The 22,996-nt window shown below is 50.1% G+C and overlaps 7 protein-coding genes across 7 annotated transcripts; 3 read left to right on the top strand and 4 right to left on the bottom strand.

Moving 5' to 3' along the window:
- Window positions 1-582: 582 nt before the first annotated feature.
- CABS01_11482 (uncharacterized protein) lies at window positions 583-5,226 on the top strand (the record flags this gene model as incomplete). The annotated part of the gene is made up of 9 exons (XM_060544837.1): window positions 583-1,215; window positions 1,276-1,485; window positions 1,538-1,629; window positions 1,727-1,904; window positions 1,971-2,038; window positions 2,097-2,244; window positions 2,305-2,916; window positions 2,990-3,158; window positions 3,221-5,226. The coding sequence occupies 9 exons, from the start codon at window positions 583-585 to the stop codon at window positions 5,224-5,226; spliced, it is 4,116 nt and encodes a 1,371-aa protein (XP_060397659.1).
- A 566-nt stretch (window positions 5,227-5,792) lies between these two features.
- On the top strand, window positions 5,793-7,595 carry CABS01_11481 (uncharacterized protein; the record flags this gene model as incomplete). The annotated part of the gene is made up of 3 exons (XM_060544836.1): window positions 5,793-5,921; window positions 6,006-6,505; window positions 6,590-7,595. The coding sequence occupies 3 exons, from the start codon at window positions 5,793-5,795 to the stop codon at window positions 7,593-7,595; spliced, it is 1,635 nt and encodes a 544-aa protein (XP_060397658.1).
- Window positions 7,596-9,761: 2,166 nt separating this feature from the next.
- Window positions 9,762-11,719, top strand: CABS01_11480 (isoamyl alcohol oxidase; the record flags this gene model as incomplete). Its single annotated transcript, XM_060544835.1, has 4 exons — window positions 9,762-10,069; window positions 10,143-11,231; window positions 11,284-11,488; window positions 11,546-11,719. The coding sequence occupies 4 exons, from the start codon at window positions 9,762-9,764 to the stop codon at window positions 11,717-11,719; spliced, it is 1,776 nt and encodes a 591-aa protein (XP_060397657.1).
- A 752-nt stretch (window positions 11,720-12,471) lies between these two features.
- Window positions 12,472-13,287, bottom strand: CABS01_11479 (NUDIX domain-containing protein; the record flags this gene model as incomplete). The annotated part of the gene is made up of 1 exon (XM_060544834.1): window positions 12,472-13,287. One exon carries the CDS (start codon window positions 13,285-13,287, stop codon window positions 12,472-12,474), a length of 816 nt encoding a protein of 271 aa, XP_060397656.1.
- Window positions 13,288-15,436: 2,149 nt separating this feature from the next.
- Window positions 15,437-17,134, bottom strand: CABS01_11478 (uncharacterized protein; the record flags this gene model as incomplete). Its single annotated transcript, XM_060544833.1, has 2 exons — window positions 15,437-16,908; window positions 16,975-17,134. 2 exons carry the CDS (start codon window positions 17,132-17,134, stop codon window positions 15,437-15,439), a joined length of 1,632 nt encoding a protein of 543 aa, XP_060397655.1.
- Window positions 17,135-17,652: 518 nt separating this feature from the next.
- On the bottom strand, window positions 17,653-19,522 carry CABS01_11477 (uncharacterized protein; the record flags this gene model as incomplete). The annotated part of the gene is made up of 5 exons (XM_060544832.1): window positions 17,653-17,754; window positions 17,808-18,584; window positions 18,639-18,757; window positions 18,819-19,059; window positions 19,115-19,522. Coding segments are annotated over 5 exons (1,647 nt in total), but the record flags the coding sequence as incomplete, so codon positions are not given.
- A 596-nt stretch (window positions 19,523-20,118) lies between these two features.
- On the bottom strand, window positions 20,119-21,864 carry CABS01_11476 (thiamine pyrophosphate enzyme; the record flags this gene model as incomplete). The annotated part of the gene is made up of 1 exon (XM_060544831.1): window positions 20,119-21,864. One exon carries the CDS (start codon window positions 21,862-21,864, stop codon window positions 20,119-20,121), a length of 1,746 nt encoding a protein of 581 aa, XP_060397653.1.
- Between the last annotated feature and the right edge of the window lie 1,132 nt (window positions 21,865-22,996).

Genomic DNA, 22,996 nt, shown 5'->3' with positions numbered 1-22,996 from the left:
CATTTTCCATCGGAGAGGACTCCGGAAGCCCTTGCATTAGTGCTGATTGCCCATCAGGACCTGCAGGAAATCATGGTATTCTAAACTTCTTCATTTACACAGGAATGTGGTCAATCGGAAGAATGAACTTATTAGGACTAGAGATAGGTGTGGAGAGTGGACGTATGGGCTTACTGTTAAGCATAGCCAACAAACTGCATACCCCAGTGCAAGCCATTATCGTAGGGCCAGAACGATCATGAACTCACAAAAACGAACACCCTTGTCCTGCCCGTGCTCCTCGCCAAGCACGTAAGCTTATTATTCTTCTTGCTTCCCACTCCACAGCCCAAGGGTCATGGCGGGGAGACCAACTATGTTTGGGACTTTGGTCAAGTAAGGGTCTAAGTGCATATGCAACGACGGGTGACTCCGGAAATGAGACATTCAATTATCGGTCTCATGACAGGATGGAGTCTTGCTGAACAGCGCTTGGTATAGATGATAACTGGAATCACCTTGAGTTTGTGACATTCTGTCTTTCTCACACGCATGCCTCGTTGAATTTCACCAGGTTCGTCGAAACCTGCAAAGTCAAGCACGATGGGTCGTCTCAACGTCCTGATGAGCAGCCTGATATTCTTAGTCACTCTTTTCGCATGTCTTGCAACAACTGTCTCGGGTCATCAGCACTCGCATCACAACCATGCTCACCTGCATGCTCGCGCCGACAACAAGAACTCCAGTGCCGCGAACATTGTAGAGGAAGCACTCGCTGCTCTTAAGCTTCTCAACAAAGCCAGAGTCGAGAATCCACACTTTAACAAGTATGAGTTTCATTCTGGCTCCAAGACACCGAGTCTTGCCCCGGCTTTGGATGCGCCTGCCGTGATTAGCAATGATACTACGTTGAGAAGACGTCAAAGCCAGAACAACAGCAGTGCCGAGATCTCCGCTCCCAATTTCTCTATCTCTCCTGAGCTAGCCGAGGCCGCCAAAGCTCTGGCAGAGTCTACGCCTCAAGTTCCTAAGGGAAACCACAGCGAGGTGGCTAAAGCCATAAGAGAGAAGTATGCACACAAGACAAATGACACCAATACTTCAGAGTCGCTCAAAACTCCCGAGGGGCGGCTTTCGGTATACGGAGATGACAAACTGAGCAAGCGTGCCGAGGAGTGGTGGATGGTCAGCATGGGCTCATCCGGAACCAGTCCCTTCGCTCCTAGCGGTTACAAAGTGAGTGTAATTCTTAACCAAATCATCATCGGAGAGACTGAAAACATTGACTCTACGTAGGTTTGGAGAAACGTGAAAGATTATGGCGCAAAAGGCGATGGTGTGACAGATGATACAGATGCTATCAACAAAGCCGTGAGCGACGGCGTTAGATGCGGTCCTGACTGTGGCTCGAGCACGATTTATCCTGCTGTCGTTTACTTCCCGCCAGGGACGTATCTGGTCAGCAGTCCGATCGTTCAATACTTTAACACAGAATTCCTCGGCAATGTGAGTTAACATTGGAGATCAACGCTTGTGAGTTGCTGACATCAATGTTCAGCCTCTCGATGTACCAACACTGTTGGCTGCGTCAAGCTTCGTGGGCCAAGGTGTCATCAAGAGTGATGTCTATATCAGTGATGACGAGGAATGGTATGTGGAAATCCCTCTGGATGCTATCTCTGTGATGTGGCATATGCAACGTTAACGTTCCGGCGGTCTTGTCTGTTGTTGACTTCCTCTATCTCAGGTACCTGAATACTGCAAATTTCCTTCGAAGTATCAAGAACTTCAAGATTGACATCAGACCCGCATCTTCATGGACTTACATGTGTGGGATCCACTGGCAAGTCGCACAAGCAACATCTCTGGAAAACATCGAGTTCTACATGCAATTTGAGTCGGATGTTCCTGGCAACAATCAACAGGTTAGTTGATCTCTGAAATGCAAGCACCCTTTTACTCAAGAACACGTATCTCACATAGACCTACAGGGCGTTTACATGGAGAATGGATCGGGTGGCTTCCTAGCTGATCTCACCTTTGTTGGAGGTGCATTTGGGTATGCTTCCCGCCATTCTTCTGGGAAGAATGCTCTGCAGAGACTGACCATTTGGTAGAGCATACTTCGGAAACCAGCAGTTCACGACTTCACACCTAGTGTTCGTTAATTCCGTTGTTGGTGTCCAGGTCCACTGGGACTGGGCCTGGACTATGCAGGACTTCATCTTTGAAAGTTGCGGGACCGCGCTTCTCGTCGTCGGCGGTGTAAGCCAGCCATTAACTTCTACTTGATTTTGGAAAGGAATTTGACAGAACAAAACCTAGGCTGGAGGTCCAAAGTCGACTGGACAAGGAGTGGGATCACTCATATTGGTGGACTCCATCATCGCAAACACCCCTAAGGGCATCGTCACAACGCTCTATGCCGAGAATTCTACCTCATTTCTGCTGCAAAATGTCGGGTTCTTCAACACCATAACGGCAATCACTGACAACGAGACTGGAAACATCCTCCTGAACGGCGGTAATTCTGTTGTTGTCGATAGCTGGGGTTTCGGTCGTATTACGAACGCTACCACGGGTGCTGGGCAAACATCCTTTGTCAATGGCGAACACATCGCTGTCATGGAGCGAAACGAGGGCTTGTTGGGTGACGCCTATGACAACCTGAAACCGAATCTTTTCACGAGAAGACGACCCAAGTACCAAGACGTTCTTTCTAGCAAGGTCATGAACGTCAAGACACTTGGTGCCAAAGGCGATGGCAAGACGGACGACACGAGCGCGCTGAATTCAATCCTTCAGGGTGCCGCGAATACCTCTTCCGTTGTATTCTTCCCCTACGGTGTTTACCTTGTGACGGACACTCTTCGCGTACCCGTCGGCTCCCGTATCATCGGACAGGTTTGGCCCCAGATCATGGGCACAGGAGACAAGGTTGGTAAAAGACCGTCTAAAATTGGTGTGTCCACCAAGTACTGATAAGCTAATTCATTCTATTCACCCACAGTTCTCCGACGAGACCCAGCCAAGAGCCGTGGTTGAGGTTGGTAAAGCTGGAGATGTTGGAATTGTAGAAATCACAAGTATGATGGTTACCGTCAAGGGGCCCACCGCAGGCGCCGTTACCATCGAATGGAACGTTGCTGAATCGAGCACCGGATCTGCTGGCATGTGGGGTGAGAGTTCCTGTTCAGTTCGAAATCATTCTTGGCAGGCGTCTAACAGCATTGCTTGACAGATACACACGTTCGTATTGGCGGTGCAGCGGGGAGTGATCTATCCACCGCAAATTGCCCCAAAGACTCTGGAATCGTCAACTCAAGGTGCAAGGCTGCTTCTCTTCTGATGCACTTGAAGCCCAAATCAACTGCATATCTCGAGAACGTTTGGCTCTGGACTGCAGATCATGACCTTGACAAGATCACTCTCGATCAAATCGACATTTATGCCGGCCGTGGTCTCCTCGTCGAAAGCGCAAAGGCTTGGCTCTGGGGAACCTCAGTAGAGCATAATGTCTTGTACCAGTATCAGTTCTCCAACGCGAAGAACGTGATCATGGGAATGATCCAGACGGAGTCTCCTTACTTTCAACCCGTTCCTAAAGCACCCACACCGTTCGCGACTGGCCTGTTTCCCAACGACCCGACATTCAGTGGCTGTGTGGCTTCCTCCTCCGCAACATGTGCCGTCTCTTGGGCAGTCCGAATCATCGACTCTTCTTCCATCTACATGCTCGGTGCCGGACTCTACAGCTGGTTCATCGATTATAGTCAGGACTGTTTAGACACAGAGAACTGTCAGGAGCGCGCTATGGAAGTGCAGCAAAGCAAGGACATCTGGATCTACAACCTCTGCACCAAAGCTATCGTTGAGATGGTGTCGCCTTTGGGTAGTGTTCCAACATATGCCAAAGACAACGTGAATGGATTCCTGGCCTCCGTCTTAGCATGGCTTCAGGGTTCCACTGACGTAGCAGGCGAGCGCGAGTTTGAAGGTTATCGTGTATGGACGAGCGGAATGCTGGAACAGCTCTACGGCCTCGTCTTGCCAGAGACCTGCAGCAGTGCTTTGACCGAGATCATTGCATGTGATAATCGCACTGAAGATTATCAAGGACCTGGTATTCGCAGCTGGCTTGGGAATGTCAACGATACCGACAGCGTGTGCGCTGAGTCTTGCGGAAAGAGCCTGAAGACTTGGTTTGACAGTGTTTCCATCGCTTGCGCGGGATACGAAGTCAACGATGCGCTGCCAACTCTTCTCGGAGGCCGCATTTGGGATGGGTGGAACCAGACTTGTTTGAAGGATACCGACAGTGGCAAGTATTGCGGTGAGATCATAGACGGCTTCACCACGGTCTCTACCATTGAAGAGATGCCCAAGAACGAGCTTTGCTCATTCTGCTGGGTGGAGCACTATGCCATCCCTCAACGTTCACGGTACTCCAAGTACGACTCCTTTATCCAGTCTCAATATGAGTATACGGTCACCGAGTGCGGTACAGCCGGTGTCAACACGACTATACCCGAGACACCACTCATCATCGAAGATCCGGCAACTTACTGTCAGACTGACAAATGGTACACTACGGCTGAAGGGGACACATGCGACACAATAGCCCAGTCGAACAGCGTTTCTTCAGCAACACTTTACTTCGAGAACCCAGACACGATCTTCGATTGCTTCAATATCGAGGCCGGCTCCAAGCTGTGCATCCCGCCGCCCTGCACTCTCACATGGGTCATCCAGCCCGACGATACCTGCGCCTCAATCGAGTACAACCTGACCATGACAGCCGTTACGCCGGTACTCGGCAACACCCAGAAGTACAATCGGTGGGTGGACAAGAACTGCGAAAATTTACACATTGCCAGCGCTGCCACCTTTGGCCACGTTCTTTGCATGTCACCGCCGGACGGCGCCTACGCTGGCAATGACACCGTCAATGGAGACACTACCACGCCTACCAACGCGCCGGGTTACAGTGAAGAGATCATCGATCCGCCTGCGGGAGCAACGGTCGCGGATGGTACGACTGTGTATTGTGGGTCATGGCATGTCGCGGCCGTCAACGATACCTGCAGCACCATAGCCTTCAGCAGTGGCACGACGATTACTCTTTTCTTGGAGGTCAACCCTTCTCTTGGAACTGAGGTTGCGGGTTGCACCGAGAAGTTGGTACAAGGAAATGCGTACTGTGGACTGCCTTTCGTTGTTTGGGATGAACTGGATGGCTCTTGGTGATAGTAAAGCTGGACTATGCGGGATCCCTTAGTCGTATTCCTATTCTAAACCTCTGGAAACTTAATAGCAGCAGTCGAAGCCGACGCCCAATTCATCTCCATGTCCGTTCGAATACCTACTTAGACAAGGTGAGACTGATGACATGGCATCTATCATCTCAATGGCCACATGTACCTTAGTAATGCAATGTTATCATCTTTCTTGTTGTTACCCTTTCTTCTTGTTACCCGGCCTGCCTTACCCAAGCAGAATTGAGTTGGTATGATGCCTGACTCGAGCCGAAGTCTCTCCCCGCCGCCGCCGCCGTAGCAACTAATCTCCACAAATTCGAGTTAACCTCAAAATGGGTTGGGTCATGAGAGCCGGTCCTCCTTATTCTTTGTGACCCCTTCATTATGTCATCCATCCAACCTGTCCAACAAACAACCCCGCGTCCACGAGTAGGAACCCCGTCATTAGCAATCGGCTTCGCTCCTCCTGCGTAAATTGTCCGTTTGCCAACTTTGGGCCCCAGGTGCTGTCCTTCTTCACGATCACTGCCTGAGCGAAAGCTTGCATCATCGAGGATGGGGTTGAACGTGGTGTTGTTGGCCCAGGCACTAGGCGCGCTCGCAGCGTTCTACGTTGCAAAATTTCTTATCCGGCTGATCCAGGTCAGGTCGAGAGTGCGGGCCGTCTCCAAAGATCATGCAGTGGTATGTAGTCAATCTGGAAAGCTCATATGCGCCGAGTACTTGTCTTGATGTGGATCAACCCAACTGACTGATGATGCGCTACAGGATGTTCTTCCGCACTCGTTCATCTTTGGCCACCTATTGCTTGTTGGCAAATTGATGGCAAAGCAACCTCCGGGACTCAATGGCCAAGTGCTCCCGCTTTTACTGTTGAGAGAATACCCGGACCTCTGCAAGAAAGGGCTAGTCTACGTAGACACCTGGCCCATCGGCCCGCCCATGATTGCCGTCTTTCACCCAAAGATTGCAGATCAATTCACACAGGAGCGTTCGCTACCAAAACATTCCATGATGAAAGAGGAGTTTCACCCACTGACGGGCTGCGATGATCTTGTCAACATGGAGGGCCAGACGTGGAAGACATGGCGGGCCGTGTTTAACCCAGGGTTCTCAGCTCGGAACATCCTCTCATTAGTCCCTGCAATGGTTGAAGAAGCATTAGTTCTCAAAAAGTCTTTCGAGGCTCTTGCTGACTCGGGAGCAACTGTTGCTCTGGAGGACGGTGTTATGAAGGCCACTGTAGACGTCATCGGCAGAGCGGTTCTGTGAGTCCCTCCACTCGCCCCCATGAGGGGTTTCGATTCGAGAGCTTTCTCGGAAATTTGCTTCAGCTGACTGCTCTGTCCTAGGGGGACTCGCCTCAATGCACAAACAACAAACTCTCCCGTTTTCAGAGCTCTGCAGAAGCAGATTGGCTTGCTGATCCCAGACAATAGCCCGCCTAATCTCCTAAAGTCTATCAATCCCTTGCGGCCGTTTCAGATGCTTTACTACAACTACGTCATGAAGCGCGAGATCGTTCCGCATATCGAGCGACAGCTCAAAGAAAACATATCAGAAAGAAGCAATAGTAATGGTCCCAAAACCGTCAACAGTCTAGCAATAACTTCCTACATCAAAGAGGTGTCCGCAGCTGGCTCCAAAGCCGAAGCGAAGCTCGACTCTCAATTCATCGACATTGCCGTTTCTCAGCTCAAGATATTTCTACTTGCAGGTCATGATACCACGGCTAGCGCTCTCTGCTTTGCCTGGTATCTTATGAGCAAGTATCCCGCTATTCTCGAGAAGGTGCGGTCCGAACATGATGAAGTCCTTGGGAGCGATGCAAGCGCCGCAGCATCTCGGATTGTCGAGAACCCCGCGTTGCTGAACCATCTTCCCTATACCAACGCCGTGCTGAAAGAAACGCTCCGCCTCTACCCACCAGTCGGGACGGTACGACAGGGAGCTCCCGATGTGTTTATCACCGACCCGGAAACAGGCGAGCGATTCCCCACCGACGGGTTCATGATGTTCGTGGCATCGCAAGCGATGCACAGATGGGACACGCTTTGGCCAGAACCTGACACAGTCATTCCTGAGAGATGGCTAGTCAAGGAGGGCGATCCTCTTCACCCAGTGAAGAGTGCATTCCGACCCTTTGAGCTGGGTCCTAGAAATTGTATTGGCCAGGAGCTGGCTTTCGTTGAGATGCGACTCATCTTGGCGTTGACTGTGAGAGAGCTTGAAGTTGTGCCGCAATTTCCCGAGGACGCGCCAGAGGTTTTTGGGGAGAAAGGTTTCCAGTGGATGACAGGAACACAGATCACCGCTCATCCTAAGGAAGGGATGCCAGCTAAGATCGTTAGGAGGTAACAGGTTCTTGGGTTTGTTTCAAATCCTTTTTCGAGGGAATCGATGAACGTGTCCAATCAGTTCGTACTTCCACGAGCTTGTCTTTATCTGCAGGAAAGGGTGGCAGTTAGCACCTTACGTGTGACACTCACAACCAGTTCAAGAAATAACTAAACGCCCTGGACGCCCCCGCTTTGTAACACTCAAGACGTGAGAATAAGCTTTGGTGGTAAAGACATTCTATGAGAGATTCCATTTCGGGAAGAGACATCGCTAGTGCTGACGCTCGGCACCCATGTCTTTGCTCAGACAGCTGTGCTGAATAGACGGGAAATCTGTTGGTATCCGTATCACAGGATGATTGGTTCGAACCGTGGGTTGACGAAGAGGTCAATTTAACTATATGATCTTCTGCGTAGGTGTAAAAAGGAAGTTCCAACCGTAGGTTGGGCAGGCCGCGGTAATCGTAAGTAGGGGCCGTAATTGGCCCCTGCGCGGGCACGCTTACGTCGAGGTCGATTTGGACTTCCAATCCGACAAAATCGTCGCATTTTGGATCAACAGCGAATCAGACTGTATCTTACTTCTAAAGCCGGAAAAATTGAGTTGACAACACAAGTTGACAAACACAAGTTGACAAACATAAGTGGCCTTTGTCATTCCTTGTCGTATCCGAGCGAAAGATCAACCCATTGGGCAGACCGTTTCTTGAGCCGTGTGTTGCTGTTCGCGGACACCCTGATTTCTTCTCACTCATCCATTACCGATGGTGAAGAGAGAAGACGACGCGCTTTGCGTCAAACCATTAGCCTTTCATTTACTCCAAAGCTACAAGCGAAAAGCCTTCGCTGCCCCAATGTGCACATGCGGCTTGCGGATGCGGCACGCTGTGCCAAGTCGGCACAGTGCCTTTGCTTATCACAGCTTTGCGTGGGTCCCTAAAATATCGCGAGAGTCCTCTTTCTCGGTGAAAGATCGTTGTCGGCTCCGAAACCCTGCTCCCAAGGTCTTGGCTTTTTTGAGTTACGACGGGTCAATGCGACCTCGACAGCTTGATCCAAAAAGGTCTCATAGCTAAGCCTACAGACAAGAGATGGCTGACAGAACTCTGCCCCAGCTTTAATACAACCACAGACCAAGCCGGAGGGAGACTTCACGATATAAGCCTCGAATTAAACTATGTCCACTCAAGTTCCAACTCAATTCCTTATGTCCGCAAAGAAAGCTCATTCAAAATTACAGCACACCCTGGAATTTTGGAGTCACTTGCTGCATCGGGCCTGAAGTCCATTCGGGGATAGCTCCATCAGCCGTCGGGGATCCCACTCGGTTGCATCTACCGGCAAAACCCCCCGCCTTGTTGTGCAGGTTTAGCTGTCAGCGCTAATAAAGATTCTCTCTTTTATTCGTCAAATCGAGGGCAATCTTTAATATGAACCTGTCAGGTCTTGGGGCCGTCCAACGCCGCCCTCGGGAACCGCTCCTTACCCGCTGTTGGCTGGGTGGGTGAAGACAGCCTTGTTTGCCTTTTGCATCGTCCAATTCCTACGATTCCTCGTTGTCTAGCGTATATTGATAATGTGGGACATATCGCTCAAGAAACTTGAGATGCTTGGTCCGCTTCCTTGGCTACATGTAATTGCACATGCCCTTCCATGCGGAAATGCTCTGGTGATTGTTTCCGGCAGCACCACCTCTGTTCTGTGCGTGATAGCACATCTAATCATTACCAAGCATGGATATTTGATGCACGCAAGTCTACTTGAAATGATGTATCACGAAACTTGGCCCGACGTGCATGCATATCACTCTTGAGCATCAGACGAACCGGGCAAGACTTTAGCAGGAAGGTATAGCCCGAGCGGCGTAAGTCTCGTTTGGTTGCTAGCGGGGGCGAGCTGAGCATTGCAACCTAAACTGGGTTAATAGATTGAGTCGCATTCTCGAAAGCAGCCTGCACCTTGGCAGCACTAGGACTTGAGCCTGGGCCAAAGGGAGGCAAGAGATGGAGCCGAAAGATGAGCATTGGGAGGAGGGGAAAGTCGGGGCTCCAAGACATCACGCTGTGTATAGAAGCTAGACCCCGGTCAGTTCTGATGATTATAAATGAGGTCTTCTGACCGTTGGCGTCTGGTGAATGAGGCGTTACTCAAGGTCATCCGGACTCTTCAAGGACTAGTTGTTGCCATGGTTCAATTTTCAACAATCTTGCTCAGCCTGGCGGCAGTCACCCAAGGCGTCTTCGCCGCCGAGCTGGTGCCCCGTAGGTGGCAAGGGAAGCAGTATGGCTGCAAATGCTACTTTGGCGATACATGTTGGCCCAAGTCTAATGACTGGAATCAGCTCAATGCGACGGTCGAAGGAAACTTGCATGCTCACATCCCTCCCGAAGCTGTCTGCCACAACACCTTCAACGGCACCCTCGGCACAATCCAAACATACGATGCGGCAAAGTGTGCTGAGCTTACTGCTATCTACTCGGATGAGCAATGGTCGTAGGTCAACTCCGTTTATCGTGTTAGCTGTCACATTGAAAGCAGAGAACTAAAGAGCTGATTCTCGTTCAAGAACAGATCAACTGGGTCTTAACCTGTGGAAGTACTTCACCAACGCAACATGTCAGCCTACCGAAAACCCCGAAGAGCCTTGTACGCTGGGCAACTATGGTGTCTATGTTATTGGGGCGACCAAGAAGGAACACATCAAAGCCGGTATCGACTTTGCGAGGGACAACAACCTCCGCCTAATCATCCGCAACACGGGCCACGATTTCATCGGACGTAGTACCGGTTGGGGCGCCCTCATCATCAACACTCATAGTTTCCAGGACATCACTTTTACCGGGCAATGGACCGGTCCCGGTGACTACTCCGGCAGCGCTGTCACGCTCGGCGCCGGAGTCCAAGGCCGCGCCCTGCTGAGGGCAGCCAACGCCCAAGATCCTCCCGTCGTCGTCGTCACCGGTGAGTGCCCTACCGTAGGCGTCGCCGGAGGTCTCGTTGCCGGAGGAGGCCACGGCCCTCTAACGACACTGCACGGCATGACTGCCGACAACGCACTCGAGTTCGAGGCCATCACCGCCGAAGGCGAGTACGTCACCGCCAACGCTGACGAGAATCCGGATCTCTTCTACGGCCTGAAGGGCGGCGGGCCTTCTTCGTACGCCGTCGTGACATCAGTGACGTTCCGGACGTACCCCGAGGAAAAGGCAGCCGGAGGGGTTTTGTATATCAATGGAACCAGCGGAGTCAACGAGACAACTTTCTGGGAGGGAATTCGCGTGTTCCACAAATGGTCTAACCATTTCGTCGACAGTGGTTTGTACGTTTACTGGGAGCTCGGTCCGATGATGCTCAATGTGCAACCGTTTGTGGCGTTTGGGAAGACGCAAGGGGAACTCGATGCAATCATCAAGCCTATGCTTGACGAGCTCAAGGCCAGCAACGTTCCCTTTGAGTCTTCCACCAAAGGCTTCGGCTCATTCTTTGCCCTTTACACGGATCTTTTCCACGACGAACAAGCTGGCACCAACGCCTTGACTGGCGGTTGGATGTTCAGCCACACTGATGTTGAGAAGCGGAACGACCAGATCGTTGATGCTTTCAGGACTGTTGCCACTCCCCGAGAAGGCCTATCTGGTTTCATGGTGGGACATTTGTGAGTACCTTGCCTTGACTTTCGCCCCTGAAGTAAGTCTAACTTTAGACAGTTGGAATGCTGGCCATGCATGGCCGGTGGCAAACAGTGCGACACATCCAGCCTTCAGAAACGCGACCAACTTCATCATCAGTGTCATGCCGGTACCCATTGGCGCCAGTCTTGAACAGAAGGCTGACCTGCAAGACGTTTTGACCAACATTCAGGATGAGGCCTTGAGACAGGCTGGTCCTGATGGATGTACCTACGTCAACGAGGTGAGTTCTGCTGAATCTGGTCATAGTAGGAGGAAGATTGACTGACCATGTTATCAGGCTGATCCCTTCCAACCTAATTGGCAAGACGCTTTCTGGGGCCCGGTCTACCCTACGCTGCTTGAATTGCGTAAGAAGTGGGACCCCAACGGCATCTTTTACGCCGTTGCGACTCCTGGTACAGAAGACTGGGAAGAGATTGAGTACAACACGAGACTCTGCAAGAAGCTGTAGAATAGAACAATTGTGAGATTTGGTTCCTACCTCTAGTCTCCCCTTAGGCACAACATACACGAACCATCATATATGAATTGTTTCATTATCTGAGCAAATGACTACGAAGTGAAACTCAGGATATGAGTTTTTGCCGTCAGCAAAATCTCAGGTTACTGTATCAAACGTATACCAAAGACAACCTGACACGATGTGAAATTATTTGGCGCTGTTCAACGAGCTCACTTATAGTCTTCGTTATCTTTTTAATTGGTTGAACCTTGACACACGTGTATCGATAATGCTTAAGCACGAAAGCAGTCATTGTAGAAGAGATAAACAGACTGATTTCAGTAATTAGACAGTAAGTGTCGACAGAGTTACGTCTTAGGCGATTACAAGTAAGACGCCGCACAGGAAACAACAGCGTACGCCTCATGAGTTTGGTAATCCCCTCCGAGAGATTTCTATAGCAGGCAGGCAATCATCCCACTTCTTCGTCTAAGTCACAAACACTTGTGCCCAGTCGAGTCATAACACCAAGAACTAAATACGTTGAAGGAAGGCTCAAATGATGCTCGTCCGCAATGAATGAATCCAAGGTATGAGGTGTTGCCACTTTCCAGGCTATCAGCATCATAAGTATCCCAGGGTGGCAGAGTCTTTGATTTCTATTCTGACGGCTCGTCTACAGTGAATCTATTCTGGCATCCATGTGAACCAGATGTTTTCCCCGAGCATACGCAATCAAGGTTTGGCCAACTCACGATCTATCACCTTCGTTCCGGACTGGTTGGTACCGGAAGATGCCGCCGCATCCTAGTGACAATTTCCAGATACTCATCATTATTTTCAGAGGTGATGATGTTATGGCGGATGAAGAAGTCGAGCATGACCAGAACGCAGTTGGGCTTGAATTGCTCACCCAGCATGGCATCCTTGACCTGGTCAATCGACATCAGCTTGAAACCGGAAACCTCATCATCCCCTGGCTGAGGCTCGATCGACTCAGGCAGCTCAAGATCGTAGACGTAGAGAACAGTCGGGAAAAATTTTCCCCTTTGCTTGTTCAAGCTGCAGTACGTCACAGCTCCGACAGCTCGAGCATTCTCCTTAACAAAGTCAGCAGGCAGCGACGCCTCCTCCGTCGCCTCGGCGATGATGCAGTCAAAGGGCGAGTCCTCGGCCTTGACGCCGCCCGCGACAGTGGTATCAAGTAGGTTCGGGAAGGTGAAGAGGTGTGCGCTCCGCCTCGGTACCCAGATCTTCATCCCTTCGCTTGTTTTGACATAGGCCGTCATGTGTGCCCCGCGCGACGAGATGCCGAACAGAGGTGCTGGAAATCGCTCAATCGAGACAAAGTGGTTCGCGCCGATAATCTTGAAATGCTCGCTGTGGAGTTTGTTCAGTGAGGGGAATGAATCAGACGCGATTGCGGCGTCGACGACGCGCTGGAAGGCAGCTGTGCATGCCATGCCAGTGTCCTCGTCATCTTTGACCGTGGAGTTGAGCAACTGCACCACACGCTCAGCGTGGTCGATACGGAAATCTAGGGTCCACGGAAGACGCTCTACCGTGCTTTGAACCATGAAGCCATGTGGCCTAGAATCATTAGGTAGAAAGAGTCTGTAGAGAGTATTGAAGTCAAAGCTCAGCGGGACACTGGAAGGCAGTTAGAAATCCAATCGTTTCAAGAGGGAGATTTTGGTGATTGAGCTACTCAACTTGTCGACTCTATTGATCAGAGGCAAATAGCTTTGAGTGCTACGAGGTTCTTGGCCTTGGGAACTCATCATTGGAGAGACTCAATGGAGGCAGGTCTACAAAGTAGTATGATTGTTGCGGTGGGTTCAATTCTACTTAGTTGATCAAATGACAGTGAAATCACGGCTTCAAGTGAGAGGATTATTGGTCTGAACCCCACCTTCAACGCATGAGTTAATGGGCTTAGTCAACATCCCTCTTTTCTCCAGCCGCAGTGGAGGCGGGGCTTAGCCACACATCATTCTGGCATGCTGAAGACCAAGTGAAATAAAACTGGGCTCCACGGAAGCGGTATCTCATTAACAAGCATCACAATCTCATCTTCCAGTCATGAGCAGAGGAAAAGATGCTGGAGTCTCAGTAAATGTTTTGTTATAGTTATTGAGTGAAAGCCCTCGGGCGATGTGCAGAACCGTTGATATCCGTGTGCAAGAAAACGCAACAGTATTTGTCGTGCGCCGTGCTTGCTGCCAAAGGTACCAGCACCAATAAGGCCGTGGACCAGATACCATACGGATTCTAACGACCTTCCTCACTTCGTTTCGAGAGCAAGGTGTCCCAATCTTCGGGATGCCAACCGGCAAAGTAGACACGTCAATGAGCTTCTCAACCCTAAAGTTTGAAAGCTTCTCTTACATTAAATTGCCCATTCTACCTTGGGCAGGTGCGTGAGGGCCGAAGCGTAAGGTTGTGTGGCTGAGGCCTGTTGCTCCTTGGAATTGATGCCGGCAGTAGGCATTCCTTCCATGAGCGTTCTTATTGTGGCTTGTCGTTTCTATGGAATCGAAGGTGTAGATCCGAGTGTTTGTCTTAGATGTGTACGGGCGATGATAACGAGAGAAGGAGACACTCGGGTTCAGGTAGCGGAAGACGGACTGTGAGGCTGTTCTGGGAATGCTTAGAGGGCAACTTAGAGGGCAACTCCGGAGTATCTGGGAAGTTGATAAGAACACTAGAGGAAGATTCTTTTGGGCTGGCTCTCTGACAGACAGACCCCACACGTGGTCGGAATACTCTCTGCATGTGTTCTGGGGGGTTTTCCAATCAGATCTAGTCTGGTCGTATTGTCCTTCTCTCGCCTGGACGAGCTGCGGCGGTGACGTAGCATGCTTCTTCTGAGGTCGTATTTCACATTTTTTCGACCGGTCAATCTTAGGTCCCTGAGGTATTCATTCCGTATGCGAGAAATGCGCGAACGGAGGCTTGCACCTGAAGAACCGTCGCGTGTTTCTACGATTGTAGCTGCGATCTTGCTCCGTATCTGCTCGCTGTTTCCGCCGATGAGTTTCGCCATGGTATCGTGTCTTGTTCTGAACATTGCTGAGACTAATAAGTAGGTATTTCATCTTGGGATACCTAAGGTTAGGTCAATGTCGCCTCAATACCTTATCGCGGAAGGATGCTCCAGCTTTTTGCTTTTCGTACTGACCGGCAGTTGTCCCCCGCCTCCCGCCCTAGAAGACTACAAATGTCTTCCAATTCCTCTAACATGCTGCATTTCTTTTCTTACCTTCATCTTATTGCGCATCTCCTGTCGGAACTCTTCGACGGGCACGCGTCGTGTGCCGCATGTTGTTCAAGAAAGCGTGGGCATACCGGACATGGCGGCTCTTTCTCTAACCCCACCAGGCTTCGAAGAGGGAAGGGATCAAGGAATGATGGATGAAGAAGAAGTGGGAGGATGGGTGTTCGGCCTTTTGTAGAAAATCAATTTGGTTCTATCAAGGTCATCTGCAAACTCTTTGATGGTGCCATTCGTTGTCTGAACGCTCGAATTGTTAAAAATTTCAGTGATGTTATCAAGGTTGATGTGAAGACTCGCGCGGTGGACGGGTACCGTGACGCCTAGATGAAGGAAAACTACTACTCATTTTGATACCCAGATTGTGCGACAGATTCCAGTGCCATCTTTGCATTGTCTGACCGAAAGTCAGACTGGCCTCCATAGCATCGTCTTAGGAAAAGCCATAATCTCTACGATGATACCACTAAGCTATTTCGAAAATTTGGCTGCCCTGTTCCGAGTCGTTCCGCTAATTTTACTGGTAGCCTCGAAACAGTTCGCTCAGAGATAGATGATAACGTGTCTCGAATCAACCGTTGATGCGAAGCGATCTGAGAAAATGACCCTGCCATTACCAGCGGCCATGAGAGCACTGAGAGACCTCTAGGATTCTGAGATGTATCTTTGAGTCTCCGAATGAATTCGCTCATGCACGCGTTGCTCTTCTCTCTCCACCACGTCTGGCAAACTTCTTGTGCCACCGGTGATGTGTAAAGATGTACCAGAAGACCTGTCCGCCATAGACCCCAGACTCTCCGGACGTTATCACTTGCTTCAGAACCAGGAGGAGGTTGCCACGACATGATCTGCGACTCGAGTGCTGCCAATTGTATAGCGCGTTCAACGTCGTCTTCAATGCACCCCCTTGATGCTGAAAGGCGTGCGAGCTTCGGCACAACTAACAGGCCTGTGACGAAGGCTGTTTGAAGCAAGCCGATCTGACTTCTTATTCCTCCCTCGTTGTCCAGATCCTCAAGCTTGGCCGCGAGTTGGAACATATTCGCAACCTGCTTCTCTACGTCCGAGGGCAAACCTGTGGGACCCTCGCACCCCCATGTCTCAGCTCGTATGTAGATGCACGCCCTAAGCAGGAATCTATGCAGAGTTCGATCAATCTGTCGAACGGACGAGGGAAGGATGTTGAGTATAAGATGGGTGGCAAAGTCTATATGGTGACTTTGTGTGCTGCCAAGCGTTAACTCTAGCACAGCCATAAGTATAGCAGCTGCACATAGGAACACAGGTCGCTCGTCCAGCCCAGCTTTGCAAGTAATGATCCGTATTCTGATAGCGTCCATAACCTGGGAATGGCATAGCCTAGACAGATGTAGCGCTTTACTCGTTGGATCTCGCATCATATACTTTGCGCTGCTAAGCGCGAGGGCTGCGCGCATGACCAGATCGTCGCCGAGGACCAAAGGCATCGTGTACTTGAGGAAGAGGTCCAAGTCAATGTCATCAGGTGCCATAGATGGCATCGACTGCAAGACGAAGTGCTGAAACAGTAGCTGAAAATCGTCGGTATCTGATCTCAGGGTCGAATCCAGAATTATTGGGATATGCAGCATCGTTGGCGATACGTTGATAGTGTAGGCGAGGGTTGCGCCATCAGAGGTGGACTCAGAGGCAACCACAGAGGTAGTGGGATGCAATCTCCTCTCCAACGATAACGGTTCGCTCAACAACAGGTCATCGAGACTAGAATGATCATCGGCTGCCGTTACTGACGAGATATGCTGAGTGACAGACTCCGGCACAATCTCATCTACCATCCCTGTGGGAACATGGGAAACGCGCTCACAGACAATACCTAAATCGGCTGTCGAAAAATCCCTGTGTTGAATCCTATGTTGCCGTCTCCTCGAGATACTTGAGACCACCACTACTCAGAGTCAGCTTCTTCAAATCTTGAACACTATTCTGCTATAAGATTGGTAGCTGCACACACCATTGTGTGTATGCGCCGTCTTGACTTCTTGCCAAATGTCGGGCCAGACACATTCAATTTGTTTCGCAACACAGAAGTAACAGTCGGGACGGTTTTCATCGCACTTCTTTTTCCTACTTCTGCAACCCAGACACCCAGTCTTCTTACGCTTGTTTGTCATAATGAAATATGCGCTTGGGAAGCTGGGCGAACGCGTAAAGGCACAAGCGTGTATCGAAAACCTTCGGATGGATATCGTCAATGATGAAAACTTGCGATAGGAATCGGTCCCAGTTGTGGCAGGATAACTCAGACGTCTTGATCAGGAGGTCAATGTGAATAACTACTACAATGCCTTCTGCACACTGCGTGGAAAGACTCGCGCCTAAGTTGAAACCTGGCTATCCCATCGGTAATTACCCACTTGTCCCCCTATGTTGCGTTGTTCAGTGCACGGCAGTGGTAGCGGGGCCTCCGAGCAAAGGCAACTGATCTTCATTACAACACCAAAGAAACCGACGGGATGATATTTTTTCCCGTACATAATTACTTAATCATACAACATGATCAATCTCTAGTTCCGTTCCCAGCACTACAACGATCTGTAATCAGAAGACTATAAGATATTTCATTCAATGTTCAATGCCATTAAGGGCCAATACGTCAGTTTAGTCATGGGTTGATTGGCATCTACAGATCTCAACTCCTGCCGGATTTGGCCAACATGACATGGATGTTCTTTTGTCTTACAAACCATGCGTTCACAGTATCCCATTCCTTGTCTGGATAGCTCAAGCTGATCTAGAGGTGTGGAGCTGTTAGTCTGATTTCTACCAGTTGGATGTATTGCTTACATCGTAGGTATAGAGAAGAGTTGGGATCGCTTTATAGATCTCAAGCAAGCTGATATTCTTGCCGATACACGTACGTGGTCCGGCACCGAACGTGAATGTTGCTCCTTGCATCTCTGCCTTCCGAATTTCATAACTTTTGAGAGGTTCGTGTTCGCCTTGCAGCCATCGCTCCGGCACGTAGGACTCGAGATGATCGCCGAATGCAGGATGACGATGCATGACCCATGGGTTGATACCGACAATGGTGCCCTCTGGAAGGAATGGGCCATCAGGAAGCTGTATTCCGGCTTTAGGAACAATTCTTTCGAGTAGCAGGCCGACTGCGGGATGAAGTCTGAGCGCTTCTTTGATAGCCGCATCCAGGTACGGCAGCTCTTGACTCTCTTTCCATGTCACCGGTATCGACAGTTTCCCTTTCTCCCTAGCCCACATAATTTCTTTCATGACTTTTTTCAGAGTCCAGGGGTTCTTAAGGAGGTAATAGAGCACCGCTCGTAGTGAGATTGCTGTCGTGTCTGACCCAGCGTTGACGTTGCTGAGTGTCCATGAGAAGACCTGACGGTCATCGACAACCTGTGAGTGCGTATTTTTGGTTTCCAAGAAGCGAGTAAGAAAGTCGCGGTGGGAAGGATTTTCTACTTTTCCCTCGGGGCGATGAAGACGCTCCTCGAGACACTGACGCGCGAATCGAGCGACAGCTCCGGTCGACCCACCACCAAATTTGCGCTTGATCGGGTTCTTAATGAAGAGATGATCCAGCCAAGGTATCTGGCCAATCTGAAGACATAGTGTGTCAGCGACTTACTACTTATTTCTCTTTATCAAACTCACCATTCCTGCATAGTCAACCATCTTTTCCAATGAAAGCATCACGTCACCGACGTCTTGGCCTTGCTCGAGAAAACCGAGCGGCTTGCCAAAGGTCAACTCCCCAATCACATCGAAAGCATCTAGTTTGAGACGCATTGATGTCAGCTGCGTGATTTAGAGTCACTAGGCTGTATCACTTACAATACTGGAGCCATGTCGCGAGATCCAACTCCTGTCCAGCATCGGCAAACTCGCTCAACTTCTCCAGCAGCTTTTCTATCGTGCTATCAACGAAGGGCTCGAACTCGGTCAGTGTACTCATAGAATAAAGACTTGAGATGGGTCTCTTGATTTTCGCATGGAAGTCTTCGTCAAGGGTCGTAAAAAGGGTTTGCGTCGGTTTGCCGTTTGCCAGCTGCTGCTGTACCGCATAGAACTCGGTCTAGTAGAAGTATCTCAGCAAACGCTACGGGTTCTCCATGGCATGTCGAACTAACCTTGCGGTATCCCTTGTTTACACCATAAATTATCTTCAAGGCTTCGAGATTTTGGACACTGACTAAATTTGGACCAAGTCTCACGTACTGCCCGTATCGTGCATGGAGCTTGATGTGTGTCTCATGAGCCCTTCCGCGCGCTACATCAACGAACCTCCATATGTTGGAGATCTTGGCCAAAAATGGGCCTGGTATCTTGGAAACTCCTCTTCTTACGAAGTTTCGGACCAGGTGAATCGCCAAAATGCCCACAATCAGAATCGGAAGATGAGCTGAGACGGATGCAACAACTTCCGAAACAATGGCCATTTTTGCTATGAAATGAGAATGGAATTGCCGTGAAGTTGAGAAATACTCGGGAAGGTCACTGGTTCGGTAGTTGAATTGTTCAATTTCTTGTCTCAGAATTTTGAGACGCCGGAGGCGAAAAGGTAGGGATAGAAGTACAACGACGTCCTTTTAGCAAGCAAGTTAATGTTCATTCGGCCTCTCCGCGTTAGCCAATTAGCCAACATCTTCAAGAACAACGCTTCCGATTCCGAGATTCGCTCCCACACGGGCCGTCTTCACTGTCTTACTGTGACACTTTGGCAACTGCCGATCACCCCGCATCTTGTCATCGGAAGTTCGGAAATAAAGCTATAAAAGGTATATTCCGTATTTATGTATTCAAGGCGTCAACAAGCCTTGTCTAAAGGCCACTTTGTAGCTAAGTACTCTTTTGGAAAAGCTGAAGATGCGTTCGGCCGCACAAGCGAAGCTCGAAATGTGAACTTCTACAATAAATCCCATATACATTGTGCTTCTTTGTTGATAGCAACTCATATCTACTGCGGCATATGGGAACCCCAACTGAGAGTATCGTGAATAGGTCAATATGCCGACTTCAATCCTTGAGACTATACTTTCTGTGCTTGCCGTCCCCCTCTTCTTGGAATCAATCGCATGTTGAAGGCCAATCGGGAATCTTTCTTGATACGCGTATCGTCTATCAACTACCCTGCCTATGCTTGACCATCTGCAATTCTCTCCTTCTCCTTCTTGAGTAACTCAAGCAGGGCGCCCGCCGGCGCGTCATCAAGGTCCATGAAAACCTCCACCATCCTCAAGCCCTTCCCATCTTTCAGCTCATCATCCTTCAACACTTTCTCCAGCTCACCCCAGGTCTTTGCAGAGCCTGTATACGTCTCTGGATTGCCTCCGAAGAAACCCGGCGCCTGCAAGTAGCGCCAACGGGCGACGTCGTTGTAGGACTGATCCAACCCGTGTATGCATCGTTCAATGGTGTACCCGTCATTGTTAAGAAGGACGATGATCACGTCAAGGTTGTGGCGCACCATGGTAGAGATCTCTTGAACCGTCATCTGGAAGCTACCATCGCCGATGAAGAGAATCGTGCGTGCCTCCTGAATTTCGTGGTATTTGGATGACTCGATCAGTTCTCGCTGCGCTAAGGCCGCGCCTTGCGCAGCAGGAAGCATGTATCCGATGGAAAGCCAAGTTGTCGGCAGGAACATTCTAGTATGGGGCGGTAGGGCAAAGACTCGAGAGCCATGGCCGGCCGTTCCCGTCTCTCCGAATATGATGTCCCCTGGGCGCAGGAAACTGGACGTGAGATGCCAAAACTTGGACTGAGTTATCTTCTCTTCACTCTCCACCTCCGAGAAATTCATGCCGTGGTCTTTAGGAAGTTCTGGGTAAGGATTATAATGATGAATCTTGGACTTTTCGAGTTGTCCGAGAAGGGAGCTGATTACCGCTCTAATGGTGACATCGCGGAACGTTTGGTCCGCCACTTTGATGTTGTCGCTGAAGAGGATTGTTACATCCGGCTTGGGTATGCTTGAGAAAGCATAAGTGTTTGTCGAGCTGAAATGAGGACCGAAGCACAGGATCAAGTCCGCCTTTTCGACGAACGTCTTGACAGCAGGATCGGCAAATCTACCTGTATAGATACCGTGGTAATTTGGTAGACTCTCGTCGACCAGTGACTTGCTGAAAGCAGTAGTCCAGGTCGGCCAGCCCGTCACTTTTACCAGCTTCTCGGTCTGCTCGACGAGACCCAACGGCCTCGTCTCTCCATCGACGATAATCATGGGATGTTTCGCAGCGTGTATCTTGCCCAGGATTGCTGCGAGAGCAGTCTCGTCGGCCGATGTTGGCACAGCATCGGGAAGCTGAATCGGTGTATCTAGCCTATCGGCCGAAACCGGTACGGCAACCAGATCCTGAGGAATTTCAATGTAGACCGGACGGCTATGGGCCAGGCACTGCCTCAGTACCTCGTCAATTTGACGCGGTGCCGAAGATGCATCTCTGAGATTCGCCTGCGCAACGGTGACGTGAGAGTGCATCTCCGCGAACCGTCTGTAGTTTCCATCATTGAAGCCGTGATGCATTAAGGTCCTGCTATCCTGTAGGACCCTAGAAGGCGTGCCAACGATGTGGACCACGGCTGCGCGTTCAGCATACGCCCCAGCGACAGCGTTGATGGCTGAGAGCTCGCCAACGCCGGATGTCGTGATGAGGGCCCCGACGCCCTTGATACGAGCATATCCATCGGCAGCGTATCCTGCGTTCAGTTCGTTGGCGTTGCCGACCCATAATAGCCCTGCGGGTTCGACATAGTCGAGCAATGTGAGGTTGAAGTCTCCTGGAACACCGTGGATGGCACCTATGCCGAGATCGTGTAAGCGAGTGAAGAGATACTCCGCGAGCTTGACGCTTGAAGGTTTGCGAACTTGAGTCATGTTGAGGGCACTTTGGGGGCCAGTGGTAAGGTCTATGGAGGTGATGGAAGGATGAAATACCCAGGTAAGCTTGACCCCTCATATCCACATACACTGAGACTTGGTCAAGCTTCCCTTTTCAACGCCCCTTGGTTTTCCCCTCATCTCAGGTCGAGAGCTATGTCATAGCGAGATTTGTGGGCCCTGCAAGTACAGATGACTTGCATGTTTCGGTAAAACACTCCCGTCTATCCGTACAATATAACGCTGAGTCTGGCACCTTCACATCTACATCAGAAAGACACCTCGTTGTCTACAATGATATCTATGTCCGTAATAACAGGTAAGGAGCTGTGAGTGGTCAAACTCAAAGATGACTGAGAAATCACTCGACGAATCGTTACAATTCAAGACGCTGACTGGTACCAGCTTTCCCCAAAAGCTTAGCTCCTTAAGCCACCAAGCACCTACAAACCCCGCCAGATACCTAGCACAGTTCCCCGCAAGATAAGCCGAGGCCCAGGTTACAGAGCTACCTGTATTAACTCAAGACTTGCCAGTCTTTTTAAGCCCATCCTTGCTGTTAAAAGTGTTCCTGCCGGTTAGCATCGGTATAAGTGATATCTTACCGAGCTGATGTATCTAGTTCAAGATTTCCACAGCTTCTATCCAACACCCTAGATCCGGGGCCATTGAGATGTTGCTGCTCGCTTTCTGCTCTAATTCTAGTCTGAACTCTGGTGTGTGGAGGTGCTTTTCAACTTCCTCGTCAAGCAAGTCGAGTTGACTTACACGCTAGAAGCCTTCGCCCGTGAAGTGCGATATGATCTTAATCTCGGGGCTTGAGCGAATCTTGAGGAAGCGATTACATCTCTTAGGAATGCAGCTCCGAGATGAAAGATGCGTTGTAACTTGTCGGTCTGGCTCTCCACCAACACGTGACATATTAGGCTACTTGGTAATAATCGAGAGGGTCTTTCGACATACGCATGGATTGGCACAGATCGATGAAACTAAGATGATGGTCAGTTTGCTCATCGAGCTGTAAAGAGAACAACAGTTTAACCAGAGGCTCAGGGCTGGCTGAAGCCTGTGGAGGAATCGAAAAGAGGTTTTTTGTCGCCCTGTAGAAACTTCTAGATTGTAAGTTTAA

The sequence above is a fragment of the Colletotrichum abscissum genome (genome assembly GCF_030869225.1).
Source record: "Colletotrichum abscissum strain IMI 504890 chromosome Unknown Scaffold_31.1, whole genome shotgun sequence".
Classification (NCBI taxonomy): Eukaryota; Fungi; Ascomycota; class Sordariomycetes; order Glomerellales; family Glomerellaceae; genus Colletotrichum; species Colletotrichum abscissum.
The sequence above is the reverse complement of the archived record's forward strand: the minus strand, read 5'-3'. Positions and strand labels throughout refer to the sequence as shown.